The 16,366-nt window shown below is 50.5% G+C and overlaps 2 protein-coding genes across 2 annotated transcripts in view; both read left to right on the top strand.

Moving 5' to 3' along the window:
- The window catches only part of SMARCC1 (SWI/SNF related, matrix associated, actin dependent regulator of chromatin subfamily c member 1), a 132,449-nt gene extending 122,964 nt beyond the window's left edge, over positions 1–9,485 (top strand). Inside the window, exons 25-26 of the mRNA XM_045297402.1 lie at positions 5,559–5,735; positions 7,253–9,485. Coding sequence (XP_045153337.1) covers positions 5,559–5,735; positions 7,253–7,344 — 269 coding nt within the window. The 3' untranslated portion in view covers positions 7,345–9,485. The remainder of the gene's footprint in view (positions 1–5,558; positions 5,736–7,252) is intronic.
- Positions 9,486–16,155: 6,670 nt separating this feature from the next.
- CSPG5 (chondroitin sulfate proteoglycan 5) overlaps positions 16,156–16,366 on the top strand; it is a 12,956-nt gene continuing 12,745 nt past the window's right edge. The window contains exon 1 of the mRNA XM_013004999.2: positions 16,156–16,162. Within this exon, the coding sequence (XP_012860453.1) occupies positions 16,156–16,162 (7 nt within the window). The remainder of the gene's footprint in view (positions 16,163–16,366) is intronic.

Raw genomic sequence — 16,366 nt, 5'->3', positions numbered from 1 at the left:
GGGGGGCAGCAAGGTCTAGAAGCAACAGGGTTAGGGTTATAAACCTCAGTCAGTAAGAAGATAGTTTGGATGCCCACACCTGGTTGTGCCTGGAATACCTGAGTGTGGGGTTATAACTTGTCCAAGAGACTAGGAATCATTGAACTTCAACGGATTTAGCTGTTTGACGGAACCTTGGGTTTTTTTGCACATCAGAAACATTGGTCCCCAGAAAACCAAAGAAACCAGCTTGCTTGGGGGTCACAAGTTGGCAAGGACACACCTTGACAATTGAGCTCAGGTCTCCAGTGCCCGGTGTGAACTGTTCCTTGGCCACATCTTGGGCCCTGACATCCATGCCAACACAGGAATCCAAGGAGCGGCCTGCCTGGCTAGTGGCTGCTGCTTCCTGGGAAATTCACTCAAGCAGGAAAGTTTCCTGTAAGGTAAGGTAGATGGGACTCCTGGGGCCTTGGCACATGTCTGCTGGAAGATTACCTATCTGTGAGTTGAGTTAAAAGGAAATGATAGTCAGCTAATAAGTACACTTACTTATTAGCTGTAAGCTAGTAAGTGTAAGCTTTGCCCTCCCCTGGGCATCTTTAGTGATTGACAGACCCTGGAGACTACAGAGAGCTACCTGCCTGCCTGCTGTGGGGTAGCCATAGCATGTGTCTGCGTTTGTGAAAAGCAGAGGGAAACTCGGTCTCAATAGCAGTATGCTTGCTTCACTGTGGATAGTGGATCTTTTTCTTTCTTTTTTTTTTTTTTTTGAGGTGTCCAGGAAGTAGAAGTGGAGAGTTGATCTGAATCGAGAGATCAGACTCAATAGAGATGGCGTTCTGAACAGCTAGAATAGTTTATCCGAGTCCCTGAAATACTGCATCTTCAAGAATATTTCAACCGCGGCATTAAACACTCAACTTGGGCCCCCAGCTAGACCCACCTAGACAGCCCTGTTCTTGGGAAAGAAGACTCAGGAAAGGATTACAACCAGTGTCATGTCTTAGCTCCCTCTCTGATCTTATCGCCCAGTGCCGAAATGGGGTGGATTAACCTGTTGAGTTGGCCACAGTAGTTTTGTTGTTATCCAAGCTGCCTTCAGTCCTGTTCCCATCCTGGGTAACAAGGCTGGTGTGCCACTTTCCAGAGGACCAGGTTCCCGTCACAGAGCAGCGAGGCTCCGTCCACAACAAAGAACATCTGTTGGGTGCTGTGGGAGGCCGCCGGGGAAAGAGCAGGCTCCGTCTGGGCTTCCCCTCACCTGGCGCAGTCCTGATTTGTGTTACTTCCGTTCTCCTGGGGACTCCCCCAAGTGCCAGAGGCCGTGCTGTGGACCGCTGGAAATGTCCTGAGCATCATGCCCAGACTTGGAATTTCACAAGTTCCCGTTCCTCCATCCGTTTTCTCCTCCTGCCTGCACCTCTCATCTCAGAATAAAAATAAAATCCTAAAGTAACGTTCTGTTAAGCGTAACACTTTAGTAAAAGATCTAATGAACCTGAAAGAGCGTGAGAGATTTTTCCACTAGGCTGAACCTAATTTTAGCAAACCGATCCGTTTTTCTGGCTTCAGATGCCTGCTGGGTTTTGTTGTTGGTCTTTTTTTTTTTTTAAGCTGCTTGTATGTAGGTCAGACTCCCACCATTTTGTGCTTTGATGCTGTTGATTTAAAGCTGTGTCTCTCTCACCTCCTTCTTTCCTCTCGAATGGGGAGCAGGTAACCCGAGTGTTTGTTTTTTCTTTTGGAAACCATGCACATACACACACTCCTTTCATTTAACTTGGCAAGACTTCCTGCTGGGTGTTTTCGTCTCAGACTTCCCGAGGGGGAGGAGGAAGAATCGATGGAAACTCCGCCAGGCATGGCCTTCACGTAAAGGCTTGTGCCGAGGGGTCTTGTTGGCTCTGTTGAAGACTGCCATCCTCACTTCATCCCACTTTCCTCCAGCTCTTGTTGCCGCTACCTCCGTGGAGCTTTTCCATGGCATACGCTGAGGGCTCCATCCCAGTGGCTTTGTAACAGCAGGGACAGAGAGACTTGGTTTTTCAGAAGGCTGTAGAATCTGTAATATGAGGGGAAGAAACATCTTTTTCGAGCTCCTGGGTTCAGAGCCTTGGCAAACCCTAGGCTCCCCTCTCTGAGCAGGTTGCCATAAAGATGTGGGGAACTAGGTAAATAGGCCACTGCCTCTAAGCAGGTTGCTCTGGTGACAACATTGCCAGCCTGGCATCAAGAACGCAGCATGCACGTTCAGTTCACGATGGACCGCTCTGACTTCCTGGGTCTGAGCTAGTGTACCTGAACCGCTGGGCTGTTTGCTCCCTGGTTTCTGGATGGCCTTGCCGGAGTACACACTCAGCTGCTGCCGAGAACGGCTCTCTCCAGCTAGGAATGGCACTGCTCGGTCGGCATCAGTGTGGAGGCAGCAAGGCGGCGTCATGCCGTCCTCAACCCCCAGCTGCAAGAGGACTGCTTTTCTCTTCTCAGACCAGACTTCAGTGCACAGAGGCGCACAGCGCTTACGGATGGTACCACTATAGCGAGAATTCGGACCGAGATCAGATTCAGGCCCCCTTGTTTCTGCATAATTTACCACCGTGAACAAGTCACTCAAAACTACATGACCTGTCTTTTCTTCCTCGGGGATGACAACAGTTCATAGAGTTGTTATAGGGATTGAATGATTGATGGAGGAACACAAAGCTCTTCAGTAAAATGATTAGAGAGAGGCGTGGATTTGTTTCCTGTGACTCCCATAGCAAATAACCACAAACTGGGAGCCTAAAACAGGAATTTATTCTTCTACAATTTGGAGGGCAGGATTCTGATACCCCTGCAGGGGCACCTGGACAGAATCTTCAGTTCTTGTCACTGGGGGCATGACTTGGTTTGTGGCCACATCTCTCTCTCTCTGTCACGTTCACCTCCCCGTCTCCTCTGACTTCTCCTGCTGCCCTTAGATGGATACTTGTCACTGGATTGAGGGCTCACCAGGTAGCTCCACGTTCATCTCCAGATCCCTAATTTAATTACATTTACAAAGCTTTTTTCAAATTCAGTCACATGCACAGATTCTAGGGATTTTTTTTATTTTAAATCATTTTATTGGGGCCTCATACAACTTTTATCACAATCCATACATGCATCAACTGTATAAAGCACATTAGTACATTCATTACCCTCCTCATTCTCGAAACATTTGCTCTCCACGACGATGCTTCTTTTTTTAAAAAGAGAGGTTTTTTAAAGGAGGAATTAGACCTGAACCTGTTCCTTTGGATGCCACCATTCAATCTACTACCTGCTGCTAAAATCACTGAGCGTTAAAAGTAAATAAAAAATATAAAAGTTCAGGAGGCAGAATGGCCCCACAGCTGATGTGAAGGAGGAAACACTGGGTCTGGACTAGAAGAATATGCCTCAGTGTTCTGTGCTGCTGGCTGGGAAATGAAGTCCTTTTGCGTGGGCTGTTCCACTGGAGCACAGAGTCGTCTCATGGGAGGAGTTTGGTGTTTTAATAGAGGCTTCGTTTGATACCTTACTATCTTTGTGACCATAAAGTAATCTCTGTAAGCGTTTCCGAGCTTCTGCTCACTCTGTGAAATGAGTGGCTGCCTTGTCTCTGACAAGGGTGTTGGAGGAGCCAGCAGCAGCGTGAGTGAAGTGCTTTGTAGCTTGTGAGGAACTGTAGCAAACGTCCCCTTGGTCATTCAAAACCCTGTGGTCCGTGTGGCTGGTCTTTAGCTTCAATCGCTTTGAGAACCGGAGTCTCAGGACATGCTAAGTGACTTTCCCAAAAAAGGGGTCCACCACCTGCTCGTGGTTTTCACTGAGAGATGTGACCAAATTCTCCCAGAGGCGGGCCTCTGAGCTCCTGTGCTGGGCACTTGCAGAGTCACGCTGTAGCGTGTGGGAAGGTGAACAACAGGGCCTGAGAGTTGCTTATGCATCGGTTAGCATGGTATACTTTTCTACAGTAGCCCCTACTGGATGGTGGGTCCCAGCTGTGCTGCACCCCTGACAGCTGCCCCTCAGCAGAGTCTTTACGTGAACAACCCAGCCACGTAGGGTGTTCTCAGGGTGTTCTCTCTCGGTCCCTTTTGCAACAACAAGCATTCGAATGCATGGTCTGAGGTGTGAGTCTTTCTTAAGATGGGCCTTTTTCTAAAGTGGCAAATAGGAATCTTTGCCTTAATTATGTTCAACGCTGTATTAGACCTTTTGATGGCCAGTTTGCTATTGGGTGGTCTGTCTTTCAAATGTTCCTAGATTGGATTAAGGCACTCTTTAATTTTCAGCTGTTCATGACTGATCCTGGAAAACCTGTATTGAAGTCCCTCAATTTAAAGGGAAGGGGGAAAATAATAATACATAGATTCTCTCTCTTTTTGTCCTGTGAATATAATTTGTTCTTTCCAAAGGACTTCTGCTTTGCTTTGTACCCTTTAAACTGGTCTCCATAGATTGAAGCTCTTTAGAACCAAGCCCAGCAGCCAAACCACTAGGTTTCAAATTTAATCAAGTATCCATCATCATATCTAAAGCTAGAGGTTATCTAACTCCAGCCCACAGCCTAAGAATGCTTTCTACCTATTTAAACGGCTAAGGGTTCAAAAGAGTGATCTTTCATGTTAGTGAAAATTCTGAGAAATTTCCATTTCAGGGTCCATAAATAGTTACTGGAACCTAGCCATACTCGTTTGTTGTGTATTGTCTGGGTTGGTCTTCACATTACAACAGCAAAGCCGAGTAGTTACAACTGAGACCAGATGTCCTGCAAAGCCTAAAATGTTCTACTAGCTAGCTCTGCAGAAAAGGTGTAGTGAACTCTGTTCCGAGGCTCCTTGCGGATGAGAACAATGTTCTACTAGCTAGCTCTGCAGAAAAGGTGTAGTGAACTCGTTTCCGAGGCTCCTTGCGGATGAGAACACCAGAGCTCCGACTGTCCCTTTCCTTAGGGGCTCCCAGCCTTCATTTCAAGTGGTTGAAGGAAGTATCTGTGTTGTCTCTCCTTTTCCCCCCTTATTGGTGGAGGGAGATGAAGGAGATGTTTAGTGTGGACAGGTCTTGGGGTTGTAGATGAAGCTCCCTTTGAGGGTGACCCCAGAGTAGCAAGCAATCCCTTTCTGGTCAGAGCCCACACATGAAGCTGTCCACTCTTGGCCTTTGGAGCCATGCCCTTGCATTGCGGCCTGCCTGCCTGGGAGCCCTGCTCCTTGTTCCCACCGGTCTGGATGTGGTATCTTGTGCCCCCAGGAAGACATCTACAATCCACTGCTCACCCACAGTAAGCAGAGTGAATGCCTGCTTTCTGAGAGGCTTTCTTCGTAATTGTTTCCCAGAGCTGCCTGTTTTTACCAGGGTTTAGAGTAATGAGTCATTCCACAGGCCTGTCCCCATTAACCCCACCACCACCACCACCAAAAAAGAAAGAAGAAACCGGAGGTACCATGTATTACTCAGTGCTTTGTTGATATGTAGATCCTTTGTAGGGTTAGGCATGTTTGTCTGTCTGTTACCATCTGGGGCAGTTGGTCTTTCTGAAACCCTTTCCTGATATACATCTTCCTTCACAGGTCAAATACCAGGCCCAGGCCCCATGATGCCTGGGCAACCTATGCCAGGCCGTATGCTTCCCACCGTTGCAGCCAACATCCACCCCTCTGCAAGTGGCCCCGCACCTCCTGGTATGCCTCCAATGCCAGCAAGCATCTTAGGACCACGGGTGCCCCTCACAGCACCTAACGGCATGTGTAAGTAGCAGAGTGGGGTGATGCCTTAGCTTGGTCTGCCAGGGAACGGGCCTTAGACAAGGAAAGGAGGACTTTGCATGTGAGCCAAGCCTCCTAACCTCCCGCGGTTTAGGAGTTCCATGGGCAGTCTCAGTGACTCTGAGACCGTAGTCCTGTGCATTCGTGTTGGGTTAGTGCTCTCCAGCAGTCCTGATGAGCGGCACCTGTGGAGAGGGCGGGGTGCATTCATTAAGTCAGGCTCACGTCCCACTGCCTCCAGAGGGGGCGCCGCGCCGCCGTCCTGAGCAGCGGGGCTTGTGGAGAGGCTGAAGGGCAGGCCTCACTGGTTGCTCTTTGAGCCTGCCCAGTTTGAATCTTGGTAGACATACAGAACTACAGGTTCTTTTCCCTGCACGAGCCTTTTGTGACAACAGTTCAAAAGTTGTAAGCGTGAAGACAAGACCAGGGTCTGGTTACCAACCAACCCCCCTGCCATTGAGTCCATCTCTGACTCTTGGTGAAAAAGCTGTGCCAGGTTTCCAAGACTTAAGTGTCCTGGAGCAGAAAGTCACCTGACTGATAGTCTAGTGCTTAGCCAGCAGGACTCCTTAGGAACAGAGGAGAGGCTTTATCGGTACATCTCAGCACCCTGGCGCTACAGAACCGGCCTTGCCGCCTTGGGTGAGTTGTGCTCCCGTCAGGCCTGAGATCCCGCTGTAAGATGATGTGTGAGAGCTGAGGTCAGCGTGGAAGAACCTCAGGGATTTGGTGGAGACCTACTGGGTGGGGGTAGCGTGAACGGACCTGGGAGCAAGGATGCACTTTCCTTATTCCTTCCGTGTGTTTTCATTTCTGGCAAATCCAGCGAAATTTTTAAAACCTTGGATTAAATAATCTCTAGGGTTCCTTCTTTGTACGCTAAAGCAGCTCAAGTTAAACTAGTAAAGGACCTGAGACAGACACTCAGACTAATTGTCCCCTCAGGACCTGGCTAATTTGGTCCAAAAGCCGAAGAAGGGCATCTCTGGAGCCCTCGCTAGGCCCCCAGCAAGGTCTGCCTTGACAAAGGCAGCTGCTGGAATACAGCTGTCTGGCCCTCTTGAAAGCAGTCCGTCCTCAAGAACTTCTTGATGGTCTGCTTTGTGCCCAGCTCAGCGCTCGGCCTTGTGGAGAGAGAGCAGTAAGCAGCACAGAAGACCCAGGAAGGAGCTCCTATTTAACCGAAGAGAAAACTAGCATTGAGAACCACTAAAATCCAGCAAAATTGTGTAATTTGGGGAAAGGCTGGATTGATTCTGGGGGTGGGGGGCAGACCCTGACCCCGCCTTCTTCCCGTACCGCCAGGGTTGAAGTATGCCCCCGTGAACCTGGCATTTGGACCTGGCCCACATAGGCTACAACAGCCAAAGGCCTCTCAGACTTCGTCAGTTAGCCGCCACACAGGAAGTGAATGACTGCACTGTCGTTTTCATTGAATGGGTTCTTTCCGCAGCCCTGCATTTCCAGCACTGACCTCTTCCTCTTGGCTGTGTTTGCAGATCCTCCACCACCACAGCAGCCGCCACCCCCACCACTGCCCGCAGATGGCGTTCCTCCTGCTCCAGGCCCACCAGCCTCGGCTGCACCCTAGCCTGGAAGAGGAGGGAATCCATGCCCAGCGCCACCAGCTGGAGAGGGGATGACAAGACTGGTGCTCCTCACCTCCCTTGGGTTTCTTCAGGATTTTTCTGCTCACAGCCCCAAGCACGTGTCCTGTGCCTCCCCATTTCTCCTTTCCTGGGCCCCCTTCGTGCTCGGACACCCCTGGTGCCAGGGTCCTCAGGTCCTCTTAAGGAGAGCCTGTGGTGTCCATGTGCCCGAGTCTCCAAAAGTGACTGGCGGCCCGGCCCCCATCCTGGTAGGCTGGGCTGCCAGTTGGCTGTAGGTCCTGTCAGTCGGTATGCTATGGCTTTATGATTTTTGCTCTTACGGCAGGTTCTCCTTTTGTTTTTCTCTTGTATTAATAATGCTTTTTTCAATCAATTTCTTTTCTTTACCCCTTGGTGTTATTGTTTTATAAGAGAGCATCCTAAGTTAATAGGAACCAAAAAACTGGTGGTGGGCAGGGGATGGCCACAGGAGACAAACTTTAAGGCATTATAAGTGACCTTATTTCTGCTTATCTGAGCTAAGAACAGTGCTGATGGTGGGGCCTCTTGAGACACTGGTCACAGAATGATAAGAGATAGGGAAGAAGGGGGACCCCACTGATTTCAGTTCCCTGGTGAGGGTCTCCAACCTGCCTCAGAGAACATGCGATGTCAACTAGTGTGTGGCAGGGACGGGAAGAGCCCCTCTTCCCCAGGCCTGCTGGCTCTGGTTTTCTATGCAGATGATTTGTTGGAGAGGGGTGGGGTCGGGGGTTTTTTCTCTGAGGGCAGTGTGAGCTTTGAGGGTTGGGGTTTGGGAAGCTCTGCCTTAGTCCCCTAGTTTAGCCAGGACGGTTTTGAGGGTCTAGGGCAACGGCCACCCAAGGAGTCTAGCCTCTGACTGCTTTGTGTGCATTCTTTTTCCCTCTTTAAGAAACCCTTAAAAAAGAAAAAGGGAGAAGAAAAAGTAGATAGTAGTCAACATTTTAGATGACGAAACTCAATTAGGGTGGCTGGGCGTGCAGTCCCCAAACTACCTCTCACAGTAGCCAGGGTGAGCAGAGCGTAGTGAAGCGGTGCTTTTGGTTTGGGATGGGATTGCAGAAGTGGGATGGGACCACCGGCCTCTCCGTACCTCCGTTCCCTTTCTGAGCTCTCACACTCCATCTATCACAGGGTGCCAAGGCGATGCCAGGGAGCTCACTTGGCAGGCAGAGCGTCATGCTGTGGGGCTTGGGGTTCTCAAGCTGGGAGGGCAATGCCATTCCAGAGGAAGAACCGTAAACCGCCTTAATTTGAGTCCATTTCTAGCCCTGTCGCTTGAGAGTTCGTTTTTCTCCTCTGGTCGGTCCTCCTCCTCTCCCCCGCCTTCTCCCATGGATGAGAAGAAAGGGTGCTTTGGATAGAGCTTGGTTTTCAAAGCACCTGGCCTAGTGACTTCACGTACTCATTACCTAGAATGCAAGGTGGAACATCTTTGGGGGATCTTTTTCTGTATGTTCTAAAAAGTTTTACATGTCAGAGGGGGTAGGGAGGTGTTTCTAAAACATCTTAGAACTTTTTTCTTATCAGAAAGCAAAAAAATCCACAATTGAGATTTGCCTTTCAAACCCTCAGGTGTTGCCTCTAACCAACTGGTCCTCATCACCATCTGAGCAGAGTCCTAGAGCTGGGGAGACTGTTCTCGAACGTGCTTGTCTGGGCTCTGGGAGTGGACATGAGCTGGTCCCTACTGGGGTTTAGTTCTGGTTCATTTTTCTCCTGAGAGACCCCAGTGCCTTTTGAGAATGGCCAGGGTTCTCCCCACTTCCTGCCAATCTTTCCCAAAGGAAACTCATTCCAAATACTTAACCTTTTCCCCTGGGGTCCTAGAAAAAACAAACAAACAGAATTCTGGTTCATACTGTGGTCCCTGGTAACCTCAGGTTTTTTAATGTGATCACTTTCAAATTTAAAAGATCCAGGTGGAAATATTTTTACTATGCTGGTCATGATTCTACAGAATATCTAAGTTCTCAGCACTGTTGCGTTTCAGGATAAGCAGTGACTTTTTCTTTTCATGTCTGTGATCTAGTTTCATTCCTGATACAGAGCCGCCCAATTTTGTGAGGAGCGGGGGAATTATATGCGGTTTTTGTACAAAGGTGTCTTCCCGGTGTGTTGTTCTTTTGGAAACATGAGGGGAAGGGGTTGGGGGATATGGGAAAAACAGGTCAGAAAGGCTAATCTTTCACAGTGAATAAACGGAGCACCATTTCTGAGTTCCAGTCCCATTCTCTGCGTTCACACACCAGGGTTCCTGTATGTCCTGTGACAAACCCACGTGCACAGACCCCTGGTTTGGGGCAGCAGTTGAAATGGTCTGACCCAGGGCTCCCTTCATGAGTAAGGTGGAGTCTTCCAGGGTCAACATGAAAGAGGACTGGAAGCCCTGTAGGAAGGATAGGCAACATTTGACTCCCAAGGGAGGAATAAGTTCCCTGGGCAAATTGGAGAATATCGGGATTCAGTGTAGACAGCTCAAAGTTAAAGAGTAGAAGAGTCCATAAACTTTGACATTGTCCAAAGATAGTGCTTGTGCAGGTACTGGTGCCAGCCCTGTGTATAGACAAGACGAGGGCCATTCCATTCACAGTGTTTATGAACCCGTGATGCAGCACGAGCAGCTGATTCAGGCTTCGTAGGGAGATGAAGTGCCCTCCCAACCCCTCTTAGCAGTGGGCCAGGTTGAGTTCTGCCCTCTGCTCCTTTCTCTGGATCCACTGGCGTTGCAGGATTAGCTTCTCCACTTTTCCGAGGGTGAAGGCAGACGTCTTTCCTTGGTTTAAACTAAGTAAAGATTGGTTCACAAAGTTGAGTGTGCGCTCCCATGTACATCATTTCTCCAGAAAATGGTTTCCTTAGTTGCTTCCTGAGTAATTCCAGCAGATGGGATTACGACGAGTTAGCAGTAGGTTAAGGTGGCCCGCCCTTTGAGAAGAGTATCTGTTGGGTGGTTTTGAGAGCAAGATCTCTGCATAATTCCTGGTGACGCATTCTGTGAAACTGTTTTGTAAACATTTGAGGCCCTGCTGTGGCAGGCCTTGAACTTTGTGTAGTGAAATTGTCATTGTGACTAAGCTTACCAAAATCCCCAGGCCACTTCCAGTGTGGTGAGGTGAGGGGGCGTCTGGGGCATAGATAGCTAAATATTTTCACTGTTGCTGAAGAATATGTCATCACATTTTGGGGGAACAACTTGTGTCCAGGGTGAATTGGCCAGTGGACTGGTTTCTTTCCTGTTGGGTGTGGTCACTAGAGGGCCGTTAACCTTCAACTGAAGAACCAGGATGCCTTCCTTGGGGCCCTTTGAGGTTCGCCCTGCATGTGCTGTCCAACCGATTCATCGTGTCCCTGTCATACTCAGTGAGCTGCCCTACGCAGCAATCTTCAAACTGCCGCCGCTTGTGATGGGTGGCTGAGCGTTTAACCACTCAACCCCTAGGGCGCCTTGCACCTCTGAGGTTCCCGCTGACACCTGGGCAGCTCCTGCAACACATCTTCAGGCATGCCACCAGTGCCTGCCACCTTTGTGAACTCACTGAGACCATACTGTGGTGATGGTAGACTATCACGTCCCATGAATCTCAAACCTAAGAGGTTCCAAACTAATCATAGCTTGTCTCAACCCCGTCATCGTCGTCGTTGTCGTCCCCCCACCCCCCACCCAAGCCTCCTACCTCAAGACAGGAGAGCATGAACGGTGGCTCCTGCCTCGCAGAACTGGAGACGTCTCTCCTAAGAGCCCTGGCGTCATTGTGCTTACGCATTGGACCACTAACCCTACAGTCAGCAGTTCCAAACCGCCAACCTTTCCGGGAGAAAGATGCGGCTTTATACTCCATATTGCCCCAGAGGCCTTTCTGAGCTCTTCCCACCAGGTGACTAGTTTTAGCAGTGACCCAACTTTCAGGAAAATGCCACCACTCACCCTATGGGTCCAGCTTGTTCCTGCCTTACTATGGTACAGTACAGTGACCACAGATGGAAACAAGCCCCTCTCTGGTTATGACAACCCACCAGCTGAAGGGTTCAGAGGGCCCAGAAAGGGGTCTTAAACCTGACTGGTGAGTCTCCCATGACTCCAGGTTGCTGGTAGCATTCTGGTCAGCTTATTCTGTTGTCTCTTAGGAGGATGTCAACTGCAGGGTGCCTGGGGGGGTGTTTGAAGAGGCCAACTGCTAAGACAGCACTTTTCAGACAAGCTTCGCTGCCAGAATCTCCAGTCTGGTGCTGTGTGGCTTCCAACTGGCTTGATTTTGAGCAATGCTGTCCCAGAGCTTTGCCATCTAGTGGCAGATGCGGAGCCTACACGAGATGATCACCTCCAGATAGCAGGCCCTTCTCTGAGGTTAAAGTACTTGCTGGGGTCAGAATCCAGAGGTCCCTGAAACGAGGTGGTGCACAGCTCAAAAGAAGTCCAGCGTTTGCCACCTTCCTGGTGATACTAACTCCCTGCCATGGCCTTGGACAAAGTTGTGGATTCTCTTATCCATCGATTTGCAGATGTATGTGAGGGGGTACCCAAAAAACCCCCGGAATGTATATATAATTTTTTTCAAAGTTATCTATTTAAATTTTTATATAAAGCAACATTATCACCTTTAAAGTACTGTCCATTACACTTAGTAATACATTTGTCAAATCTGCGATTCCGTTCTTAGAAACATTTTTCAGACTCTTCTGTTTGAATGGATGATAGCACCTCCCTTGCATTTTTTCATCGCTTCTACATTCAATTGCTATCCTTTCACGTCCCTCTTCATTCACAGAAACAAAACACACAGTGAGGTCAGGTGATTAAGGTGCGTAGGGCAAGAGAGGCATGCTGGATTTTTCTTGTGTGTGCCAAAAACTGGCACACTGAAATGGCTATGTGAACAGGTGCATTGTTGTGGCAAAACCATTCCCGTCTGACACAAATCAGGCCTTTTTTGTTACACACAGGTAATTTTTCAGAACCTCTAAATAGAAAGCTTTATTAACAGTCTGACCTGGTGGAATGAACTCCAAATGTACTACAAGTAAACATTTCCGTCCAGGAAGTTGATGGACATCCAGAACACTGTTTGTCATTAATGGACAGGTCACCTCTTTTGAAATGAGGGAAACCACTCATACACTTGGGCTTTTCTATAGTGCTGCTCTCATAAGCTATGTCAACATCACAACAGTTTGCAGCATTTTTCCTGAACAGGAAACAATTGTAACAGCCGTACACTGTTCACTTAAATCTGCCATCACAAAAACAAAGTTCTAGCAAAACTGCTTTCATAAGCTCACTGACCAGAGAGAACCTTCCCAGGCAATGTCACGAGGTGCACTAACTTCAGAGCCAGTTGCTAGATGTGGAAAACTAGGGTTATACACAGTTCTGGTGCCCAAGTGAGTGAGGCTTGAATGTGAGGACATGGGTGCTCCGCGCGCCCACTTGTTAACTCCCTCTTACCTACTGGAGTCCCTGGGCCTGTGGTTTAAGGTGCCGCTGAGACAGGTCTGTCCCAGGAGTGACCCTTTGTATGCCAGGACAAAACACTTCACCAATCCTGCACCATCCTGACAGTCGAGCCCATTGCTGCAGCCCCTTTGTCAATCCTTCCCATGGGCGGTATTCTCTTTTCTGCCGTTGCACTGTATTGGGCTCGCATTATGTCCTCCAGAAACACAAGTCTCACCATCCTTGCACCTAGGGAGCACCTGGCTACGCTTCCAAGACAGGTTTGTGTGTTCTCCTGGCAGCCTACAGAATTTGCCAACACCCCCACAGGAAGCCATTGTTTCTTCGCCCTCGTTCATTGTCTAGCTTTCACACGCATAGAAAGACGACTGGCTAAGAAAAAAGGTCCATTCATTGGACCCATGCTGGTGACTACGTGCTTTCACAAGATTAAGAATACTGACTCCCAAGGTGACACCTAAATCTGGTACCGGTGCCTACATCACAGCCTGCTTGCATACAGATCCTGGAGGAGTCACCCCTAGGTGCACTGGGCTCCGGCCCAGCTGCTGGTGAGTTCTGCTTGGAAGGATCAGAAGGGTCTCCTCAAATGGCAACAGTTGATTCAAAATCCCAAACCGAAGTAACATTGGGCTCAGAGGCAAATGTGGAGGAGCTGATAACGAAGAAGATAGTTCATTTGTATCATTTTAACTTATTTTAACTGAATTTAAAGGCTAACAATTTGAAATTTTTAAACGGTTATGAGAAAGCCCCCACCCAGATTTTCTCATACAAGAGGTGGAAATGGTCTTTATCCTCCCCTCCTGCCTCGGAGGACGAAGAAGGCATGCCCCTAAGACCCTCTGGGGGCTGGGGGGAGAGACCCTCTGACTCCCAATACCAAAGGGAGATTTGAGAACGGGGTCGCAGAAATGTGTGCGCTCAGGCCAGAAGGAACAGCCAGGCTGTGCCAGCGGCGCTCTGCGTGACCCTCTGCTCAGGCTGGGCGGGCCTTCCTAGTTAGTACTCCTATGTGCCCTAGAATAGCGCCATTTGCCCTCACTTTCAAACAGGCTGCCAACCAGTTCCTTGGTTTCTGCCCCCTGCTGATAATTTGCATTTCCACCCTGCCCCACATAAAGTGAATTCTAATCTACATTTTAAACAAGATCTCTGCCTGACCCCCAGCACCCCACCCAAACTAAAGCCAACGGGAATTTCCCCAGGAGCTTTTGGAGTTCCCTTGTTTTCTGTCTGCATGTGGCCTTGCGTGCATGCGTCTCATGTCTATGTACCGTCAAGTGGCGGGTCCGCAAACAAGGAAGGCCCTTGACATGGATTGACAGTGACAGCAACAGTGGACTCAACATGGCAGCGGGGAGGATGGCACAGGACTGAGTAGTGTGTCATTCTTTTGTAGGTAGAGTCACTGTGTCCAAACCAATTCGGTGACACCTCACAGAATAAGGTGGAGCTGTAGCAGGGGTTCAAACTGAAATGAACTGATTTGAAGCCCAACTTTGAAACCACCAAGTTAGCACCTATCCCCAACTCAAATTCATCACAATCACCTCCACTTGCCACACTTGCAGCTTTTAAATCCACAAGAGCTCGAGGTTTTTCTTGCACTAAAACCTGGAAAACAAGCCCACTGCCACCTGATGGAGTCTGGGTCATAATGGCCCTTGAAGGCTTTCCAAGATTACTGAAGTAGGCAGCCACCTCTCTCCTGAGGAGGAGCTCCGGGGTTTGAGCTCCTGACCTTCTGGCTAGCAGCCTAACTCCCAACTCTCGCTAAGGCTCCTTTTTCTTGTGTTCAAAGTAAAGCTCATTAAGAACCGTGTGCCCCTATACGGATTTCTACAGACATGGTTAGGAATGGATCTCGTTTGTCCTTGTATTTCAAACTCCAGAGGCTGGGTGTAGCCATGGAGAAGCCTGGGGAGGTCAGCCCCTTTGCAGAGAGCTACATTCCCGTGGCCTGTTCAACCACCACCTCTCTACCGAATCTGCCTGGCGCGGCGCAATGCACTCAAGTCCCCGCACTTGGGCTGCACTCTGTGGGACGTACAGCCCACGTGGTCAGGGCCTAAGGGAAGGCTTCCTTCACAGCGGGGGGGGGGGGGTGCCAAGAATTGAGCTTTCTTGTTAATAAGGAAGCGTTTACTAGGAAGGCCAGGGTGGGAAGGAATGCCAGGTCGAGAAAATAGGTGAGAGAAACAGGCTCTTAACCAAAACAATTCCTCGGGGACTTGTAGGAAAGCGATCAGGAGAGAGTCACCTAAATGATCCCCTGGGGGCAGATCCTGAAGCTGTGAAGCCAAACATCATTATTTGGGTCAGTAATACATCGGGAGAGCTTTCGAAGGGTGAGAGGGCCGAGTGCTTTTTAAGACTTCCCTGGGCTTGCAGATGCCAGTGCTCCAGGCTGAAGGTGCTACTCTGCCCAGCAGGTGGGTTTGGGGATAGGCAGGTGACTAGGCTCCCTTGGTGCACCTATCGATCCCTGTTCGATCTTAGCCGCCTGGGTCTACCCAGAAACGTGTTCTTTGGTGTCCTGAGGCACCTAGGAGGCATGGCAAAGTCACATTTACGACCTTGGGACCCCTAAGGGGCAGTTTTACTACAGTGACCTATCGGGTCGCTAATGGAGCCCTTGGTACGCTGTGGGCTAAACCCTGAGCTGCTAACCGCAAGGTCACAGGTTCAGCCCGTGTGCAGCTCCGTGAGGGGAAAGATGAGGCTGCCTGCTCCAGTCATGATTTACACCCTGGGAGCCCTAGGGACCAGTTCTACTCTGTCGGTTGCTGTGTGTGAATCGACTTGAGTGACGGTCAGCGCGTCTGGTTATTGGAGTCCCGGACCCAGCGGTAGGTTATGAAGATCTGGATCCCGAGGGATGAGAGGAGGACAGGTATTTAGGGCCGCTCTCCAGGCCGCACTAGGAGGCGAGATCCCGACTGTCGCAGCCCCGGGGAGGGTGTCGCCACCCCCGTCCCATCGGGACGCGTTCCAACGGAGCCAGGCTGTGCACGGTCGGGGCTAGTGGCGAAAGCCGGGCACGGATTACGGCCGATCCGATTAGAGCCCAGGCTGCCGGCTTCGCCCCCCGCCCCGCCCGTGGGGACAGGGCGACCTCCCCCAGCACCTTCCTAGCCCCGAGTGCGGGGCGGGCGCTGCGTCTCGAGCGGACGCAGAGATCGGAGAGGCTCCGCGCGCGCGGGCACCGCCGCTTCCACAGCCAGGCTCAGACACCCGCCCCCCGCGGCCTGCCGAGCCCCGCCCGAGCCTGCGGGCGTCGGGCCCGCGGCGTCCCCGCCTCCATCCCCGCCGCATGGCGGGTGGGCTCCTCGCAGGGGGAGGGTCCGCGCAGCCCCTGCAAGGGGAGGGCGGGATCGCGCCCCGCCCCGCAGGCCCCGCCAGTGCACCTGTGGGCTAGCACCGCGCGCGGCGCTGTGCGCCGGCCCCTGCGCCACTCCGCGTCCGTCTGTCTCCGGCTCCGGGCAGGGGGTCTGTCTGTCCCCCGGGAGCGCAGCCTGAGCGGG

The sequence above is a fragment of the Echinops telfairi genome, unplaced genomic scaffold (assembly GCF_000313985.2).
Source record: "Echinops telfairi isolate 266 unplaced genomic scaffold, ASM31398v2 ScPeMD7_7420;HRSCAF=8458, whole genome shotgun sequence".
Taxonomy (NCBI): Eukaryota; Metazoa; Chordata; class Mammalia; order Afrosoricida; family Tenrecidae; genus Echinops; species Echinops telfairi.
Note: the sequence above shows the minus strand (reverse complement) of the source record. Positions and strands in the feature narration are given on the sequence as shown.